Here is an 8,237-nt window from a genome sequence, read left to right as displayed (position 1 = left end):
TCAATACCCATATCCCTGCTCCACCCCTTGTCATCCCACTTTACCTCCCAACATTTTAATCTCCATTTGTGGAACATTTAGACCCTACCTCCGGTTCACCCAGCAGTGCCCATAAAACATACCAAATACACCCATTTTGGATGCATAATGAATGTATAAGCTCCACCCCTTTGCGTTCCATTTCATGGTACAACCCTGTGTAATACGGGACTGTCGGGCGGTATTCTTACACTACATGGTCGTCTTTCTATGTGCAGTGCAGCAGAATATATTGTTGTTTAGTAAAAAGGACAAAACAAGTAAAAAAGTAAATCTTTATATATAAAATTTTTATGAAAATAAAGTTTTATGTATAAAATATTATATACAAATATAATAAATCTTCAGCAGCGTAACTATAATGGATGCAGAGGTTGTGGTCGCACCAGGGCCCTGGAGCTTGAGGGGCCCAAATGTTCTCTGCCCCATATGAGGAGACCAGTGCTATAACTGCCACATGATAGTTTGGGGTCATGTTACTGGTTTTACATTGGGGTCCAGGAACCTCAGGTTACGTCTCTGTAAAGCTGCGCTGGAGTTCAGACGAAGGGTCCTAACACTGTAATACAGCCTAGGGCCCCATTTTCTCAGGGTCTGGCTCCTTTTCTTCATTGCTGGGTGATGTTTCCTCCAGGTCGTCCCTCAGGATTATCCAGTCCTCCTTTAGGCTCTTCCTGAATTTTATTGTTAGAACCTGACAAGAGAAAGAAGAACAGGACACGTTATATCCATTCCTATTCCCTGAGATTCCCCGACATATAACAGTCACTGGAGAGGGGAGGACTGAGCGGACAACAGAAGAGAGAGGGTCCGACAGCTGAGAGCGCCACAGTCCCCTCCTCCGCCAAATGTGTAAGAAATAAGGAGGGAGCAGTGTGAATATGTAGAATAGATCTGATCTCATATACTGACCTGGAAATCCCGATACAGCAGGATTTGACTTATACAGGAGCTGAATAACACCAGCCATTCCAGGATTGTTAGGGACGTTTTTGCAGACTGAAAAAAGGGAAAGAAAATACATTTGACATTGTCTTTTCTGTTCTTCTTACCCTTCCATGTAGTGAGAAATTATTACTGGGACCGGGGGCCCCGGGATTGTATATATTATATTCTATACAGCTGCTTCTTAGTTGTATCTGTGTCTGGAAAAGCAGAGTAACAACCTATATGTCCGCCATGACAGCGCTAATAGTTGTCATCCAGGTTCTACATCCTCATGAATAGCAGTGATACGTCCTCCGCTTCCATATTACTGCAGAACTCAGCAGATCACCCAAAACGTCAAGAAAACTGGCGTCACCCCCCTGTTAAGGGCGTTTTCATGGCAGTCGTATTGTTGACACCCGGCTTTCCCAGAATAAGATATATATAAGAAATGGCTGTATAGAACTATGAAGAACTTGATCCTGATTGGTAAAACACACATACCTGTATACAGTGATCGCTGGTACAGAGGGCATACATAGCCATTTTACATGCCAACTCTGCAAGGAGGATGTATATAGGAAAATAACCGCACACCTGTAAAATGGATGCAGCATCCCAGAAGATACCCTTCTGGTTCCCTGTTATTTGTATGTCATGCATTGTATGCAGGGCCGCCATCAGGGGGGGACTGGGGGTACTGCAGTGAGGGGCCCGGGCATAAATTTTAAAAAAAGGGGCCCGCACTCTGCCGCTGGAATTAATATTCTCACGGCAGTGTGACTCTTACGATTTCATTTCGGTGAAAGGAACAGGTCCCATCACGAAGCAGGGGCCCGTTCCTTACATCAGAATATAAAACCGTAAGGGCCCGCTAGAGAGGGAGATGTGCCCGCCCCTCCTCCTCCACAACAGCGTGACAGCGTGAGGAGAGGAGACAAGGGGTGGAGACATCACAGCAGCGGGAGTTATGAGCTCAGCCTCGGAGGATACATCCAGCAGCAGCAGCAGCAGTCGTCGCCTTCTTCTTCAGACACAGTGAGTACTAAGTTATGTCTGTGTCCGGCTGCTGCTGCCCGGAGCCTCCTGAAAAGATCTCCTCCTGCCCCCATAGAAAGTAAATATCTTACCCACTTCTGTATTATGTTAACGCTGCAGCATAGGATTGTATCAGCTCTACGGCTCTTATCTCCCGTCCTGTGTAACATGTGACAATAAACCTGTCTTCTCCCTCTGTTTACACAGGACAGGAGAAAAGAGCCGTCGTGGAGCTGAGTGATACAATCTATGCTGCAGTGTAAACTAATACAGACGTGGGGAAGATAATGGGGGCAGGGAGATGATAATGGGGGCAGGGAGATGATAATGGGGCCGGGAGATGATAATGGGGGCAGGGAGATGATAATGGGGACAGGGAGATGATAATGGGGGCAGGGAGATGATAATGGGGGCAGGGAGATGATAATGGGGGCAGGGAGATGATAATGGGGCAGGGAGATGATAATGGGGGCAGGGAGATGATAATGGGGGCAGGGAGATGATAATGGGGGCAGGGAGATGATAATGGGGGCAGGGAGATGATAATGGGGGCAGGGAGATGATATGGGGGCAGGGAGATGATAATGGGGGCAGGGAGATGATAATGGGGCAGGGAGATGATTATGGGGGCAGGGAGATGATAATGGGGGCAGATAGATGATAATGGGGGCAGGGAGATGATAATGGGGGCAGGGAGATGATAATGGGGCAGGGAGATGATAATGGGGGCAGGGAGATGATAATGGGGGCAGGGAGATGATAATGGGGGCAGGGAGATGATAATGGGGCAGGGAGATGATAATGGGACAGGGAGATGATAATGGGGGCAGGGAGATGATAATGGGGGCAGGGAGATGATAATGGGGGCAGGGAGATGATAATGGGGGCAGGGAGATGATAATGGGGGTAGAGTTAGATGATAATGGGGGCAGGGAGATGATAATGGGGGTAGAGTTAGATGATAATGGGGGCAGGGAGATGATAATGGGGGCAGGGAGATGATAATGGGGGCAGGGAGATGATAATGGGGGCAGGGAGATGATAATGGGGCAGGGAGATGATAATGGGGCAGGGAGATGATAATGGGGGCAGGGAGATGATAATGGGGGCAGGGAGATGATAATGGGGCAGGGAGATGATAATGGGGGCAGGGAGATGATAATGGGGCAGGGAGATGATAATGGGACAGGGAGATGATAATGGGGGCAGGGAGATGATAATGGGGCAGGGAGATGATAATGGGGCAGGGAGATGATAATGGGGGCAGATAGATGATAATGGGGGCAGGGAGATGATAATGGGGGTAGAGTTAGATGATAATGGGGGCAGGGAGATGATAATGGGGGTAGAGTTAGATGATAATGGGGGCAGGGAGATGATAATGGGGGCAGGGAGATGATGGGGCAGGGAGATGATAATGGGACAGGGAGATGATAATGGGGCAGGGAGATGATAATGGGGCACGGAGATGATAATGGGGGCAGGGAGATGATAATGGGGCAGGGAGATGATAATGGGGGCAGGGAGATGATAATGGGGGCAGGGAGATGATAATGGGGGCAGGGAGATGATAATGGGGCAGGGAGATGATAATGGGGGCAGGGAGATGATAATGGGGCAAGGGTATAGATATATGCCTGTGTACTATCAGTATATAGATATATGCCAGTACATTAAAGTTTCAAAAAGAAAGTAAAAACATAAAGTAATGTTAAATTTTAAAAAAATACACATACACTTTTTTTACAAAACACATTAAAATAAGTCTCAATACATAATATACACACATTCAGTATTGGCACGGCCGTAATAACCTGCACAACAATTTTTTTGCATCATTTATGATGTGTACGCTGTAAAAAATAAAATAAAAACTTCTTTCACTTATTAATGTGAGGCCCGAGGTATTATGAATTTTGAACCTCCATGTGCCTCACATTAACAGTAATTCACCCCATCATGTACCTTACACATTAACCCTTTATAATTGAGGAACATGATGGGGTTAATTACTATTAATGTGAGGCACATGGAGGTTAAATTTACCATCACACCTCGCGCCTCACATAAGAAATGGAAGAACTGTTTTGTTTTTTTATTACTGTTGGCAAAGTATCGCTTTGTTATCGAAATCGCAATACTACACAAAGCATCGGTACCGAAGTCCAAATTCTGGTATCGTGACATCCCTCCACTGGAGGAGGCATTATACAATGGGGGGGGGGGGTAATAATTGGGTGAAAAGTGATGATATCTGAAGGGAGGGGAGAAATTATACATGGGGAGGGGTAGAGGAAGGAGAGAGTATACCTGGGTAGGGGGAGAAAGCTTATACCGGAGGCATAGTTAGCAACAGTCCTGAATTTGCAGGGACTGTCCTGAATCTAAAGAGGCAGTCCCGGCAAATTACTGTCCCAGACGTGTCTCAGCCACTGCCATATTCAATTGTATCTGCGTCCACAGGATGCAGATACAATTGTATACTATGGCAGAGCAGGAAAGTATCAGCTTCCTGCTCTTCCATTCACCCATCCAGGAGCGGAATCCCCGGCCAGAGAGTTGCCGACACTCTGGTCGGGGATTCCTCTCCTAGAGGTAGCCCCTGAGGTCACTGTCCATATATGGACAGTGAGGTCAGGGTCTCCTCCTGGACTGGAATCCCCTGTAGAGAGTGCCAAACACTTCCCTGTAGTTAGCGCCGAACATACCCCCTGTAGATAGCGCCACACACACACTCCCCTGTAGATAGAATCACACACTGCCCCCTGTAGATAGCACCACACAATCCCATGTAGATAGCGCCACACAATCCCATGTAGATAGCGCCACACCCACCCTGTAGATAGCGCCACACACCCCCCCTGTAGATAGCGCCTCACCCACCCCTGCAGATAGCGCCACACACAGCCCCCTGTAGATAGCGCTACACACAGATAACGTGTGTGCAGCGTGTGAAGAGAATGCAAAAGCATCATCCAGACATGCCCGTGGCGGTGGGAGATCTTAGGGACTACATTTTGGTGAGTGACTCTGCTGTGTATAGGGCTTCAGTGCAATGATTTTTGTTTATATTGCCCTCCTACACCCTGACAGATTCTACATACACACACACACACACACACACACACACACACACACACACACACACACACTCACTTTCCCTTTTTGCCCCCCACAGAGCCGCTGTCTCTTGTCTCTTCCTTGTCACTCCACAGAGCCCCTGTGAGGTTGCGTCTCCCCCCTGGCTACCACTGCTACCTTCAGTTCTCCCAGCCCTGGCACTTAGTTTCTCCCCTTTGCCCTCCGACACCCACCTCCTGTCTCTGCCCTGCTCCTCCAAAGAGTTTTCTTTTTAATGTGCCCTACCTCCCGCCCCTTTACATTTCACACCCCCTCCTAATAACGAGGGGGGCGGGGGCCCAGACTCATTGGCAATATGGGGCCCAGAAATTCCTGATGGCAGCCCTGATTGTATGTGTTTTACATGTCTTTATTATTTTTCACACAGTGTGCTGTTCACCAGCTGAAGAGAAGGATGAAGGTATCAGTGGGGAGCCACTAGAGGGTGCATTGTACATCTAGCATTGTTTGAAAAGGGGGTGGAGCCTGGCTACAGCCCTAGAGCCTCACTCTGACTCAGTCTCACAGTCTACACAGGGGAGTCGGGTCGTGTCTGTGAGGAGACAGACATGTCTGCTAGCTGCTCTGACACAGCAGATTAATACAATCCTTTCAACTGGCAACAGGTCTCAGCACCTGCAGCCCAATGCAAGAGGAGGAACAGTAAGGAGATTGTAACCAGCATATCATCTCTATCATCACCACAGCAAGTATTATTTAGCTGAAAAGCTGTCTGTCTGTTTCTGAGGAGAAGTCTATATAATATTGGGCCTCAGAACTCCTGCTGGCGCTGTTACCGGTTCTGCCGCACGCCACAATTAATATAAGAAGTGTCTATCAAGTCACTCAACTACAACCCTCATCACTGAGAAAAGTGAGTTCATTTATTACACACGCTGCTGGAAAAGTGAATGATTTCTAGATCTAGCTGGACAATTGAAACCCTCATTGGTCACCCACTGGTCCCTTCTTCCCCTCAACTGTTGAAGTGGACAGAAGATAACGTGCCTCCATTTTGGAAGACTGTATAAAGTTCTTCAGTAAACGTGAGTTATTCAAATCTCCTGTGTCGTCTGGTCCCTGCACTGCATAACATCAAGGGCACCCCACATACCACCTTGCCAGGCGCACACATACTACTACCACCATCACGGGAGTTGCTACGGGGGAAAAGACTATCACCACCATCATCCATAGTGCAGCCCCCCTGTCACTGTGCCAGCCCGAGAAGGAGCGAGGGAGGAGAGGTAGAGATTCCTACAGATACCTCAGGCCATACACCGTGCACTTCACTACTGCTCCCATCCTCCTGGGAAGCTCTTCCTCCTCGTGGTTGCTGCATGGACTTTATATGTGTCACATGTAAGTGGATAATCTAAGCTGTAAGGAGCGCGGCAGACGATGATGTAATGACATAGAGGAGGGGTCCTGCCACTAAACAGCCACTGAGGCATGAGCCACAAAGCCCCTCATTATACCTCAGTGCTGTTTATAGTCCCTTCTGTGATGCATAAGCTGAAATATAATAACTATTTCTTCCACATAATGGCGGCTCCATTAGAAGTTAGCAGGAGAGGTAGGGGTTAATATTATGGGTCACTTTATGGAGACAGAACTTCCCCAATGCCCACTTGTAATGTGCCCAGAAAAAGAATATTCAATATGTCCCTTTATTTGCTTCAGCTGTGGGTGCTGGTGGTCATGTCCCCAGGAGAAGTCCAGGGTTGGCAGCGCTGGTGACGTCATCTCTACTCATCACCCACATTGCTGTTATCTGTAGTGATGATGACGGGGCACAGGAATAAGGAGATCTATCATTACAATAAAGATGCTGCTCGCTATAAATGATAACGTGGTGACTTGGAAAGGATACTGCTCAGGAAGGCCAGAAACATCAGTACGGACAGGGCAGCTTTCGTACAGCGTACACAGCGGACGTTCCTGGATGCCGTGTACAGAGGTCCTGCCAGGCAGATACTGTAGAGTCCGGTACATAACATTGCTGCAAAGCCAATATAATTTCTCACACAGGATTCCTAGAAGGAAACACAAAATATATTACACGTCCCATCATGGATTACATGTCATCATACAGCACACATGTCCCCCATATTATTAGATTATCCTGGACACCTTCCATTGTCAGGTTATACACAGTCCCTGCAGTGCTCCTTGGTCAGGGGTCATAGATGAGCAGCTGAGGGCCCGGCACCCTGAAGGGCCCTTACTCCACATTGTAGGATCCTGGTTAACACTATATACACCAACCTGTAAATATATGGCTATCAAGTTCCCTACACAGGCCGTCCATCCGAGCGCCAGCAGCAGTTTCCGGAAGATGGCGCCACAGATTTGTCTCTCAGCCGCTCTGATCTCTATTAGTCTGTACATTACGTACATGATGGCGACTTCTGAAATACAGAACAAGACATCAGCCCATAGATGTTACATGTACTGCACACAATACTGATATGTTATATAAATGTGAATATAATAACATGTTCACGGGTCGTATCACCCAATAACTAGGCAGATTCACCATTCAGGAGTCTGGGAAAGTTGGGTAACAACCTCTGTTGGAGCTGTCATAGCGGCCATGTTGGTTGTTTCTCATCTTTCCCAGAGACGGATATAGGACTTATATTGAGCTCTATCCCAGATATAAATATAAGGCACTTACTTAGTAGGTTAGAGACGGTGGTCACTATCATCAGCACTATGGACTCTGGGATCTTCGCTCCAGTGTCGCTGAGAAGAGATAAAATCCATATGTAACATTAGTAGAGCTCCGTGCAGGTGACTAGAGCTCTCAGTAACACAAGTGACTTCACTGCCGGAGTTCTAGCAATTCCTCCATGTTACTAAGTGACCAAGAAATGAATCTTAATTTGGCCACTGCTGGAATAAGTGCTGGATACATTATAGCGAAGCTCTGGTTATTCCATCATGATTCCGTAATATCAGGTTATTATCAGAATTGACCCTTTATGAGCTGGAATCACTTTCTACATCACTTTCCCCAGGACGATATCCCAGTCAGTGCTGTCAAATCATAAAAAGTGACGACTCAAGTCATGGAGAAGCTGGTACTGGACGGCAGCAGTGGTTATGTA

The 8,237-nt window shown here is 47.3% G+C and overlaps 1 protein-coding gene across 1 annotated transcript; it reads right to left on the bottom strand.

The window, feature by feature from the left end:
* Positions 1–385: 385 nt before the first annotated feature.
* Positions 386–7,969, bottom strand: LOC142741601 (uncharacterized). Its single transcript, XM_075850965.1, has 6 exons — positions 7,805–7,969; positions 7,393–7,535; positions 6,998–7,160; positions 1,471–1,526; positions 952–1,038; positions 386–733 (listed from the first exon to the last, which is right to left on the bottom strand). The coding sequence occupies exons 1-6, from the start codon at positions 7,833–7,835 to the stop codon at positions 611–613; spliced, it is 603 nt and encodes a 200-aa protein (XP_075707080.1). The 5' UTR covers positions 7,836–7,969; the 3' UTR covers positions 386–610.
* Between the last annotated feature and the right edge of the window lie 268 nt (positions 7,970–8,237).

The sequence above is a fragment of the Rhinoderma darwinii genome, chromosome 2 (assembly GCF_050947455.1).
Source record: "Rhinoderma darwinii isolate aRhiDar2 chromosome 2, aRhiDar2.hap1, whole genome shotgun sequence".
NCBI lineage: Eukaryota > Metazoa > Chordata > Amphibia > Anura > Rhinodermatidae > Rhinoderma > Rhinoderma darwinii.
Note: the sequence above shows the minus strand (reverse complement) of the source record. Positions and strands in the feature narration are given on the sequence as shown.

Coding starts and splice junctions, on each gene's coding strand:
- LOC142741601 (XM_075850965.1), bottom strand. CDS start 7,835: ATGATAGTGACCACCGTCTCTAACCTACTAA. Junction 7,536..7,804: donor CACCGTCTCTAACCTACTAA/GTAAGTGCCTTA, acceptor TCTGTATTTCAG/AAGTCGCCATCATGTACGTA. Junction 7,161..7,392: donor TGATAGCCATATATTTACAG/GTTGGTGTATAT, acceptor GTTTCCTTCTAG/GAATCCTGTGTGAGAAATTA.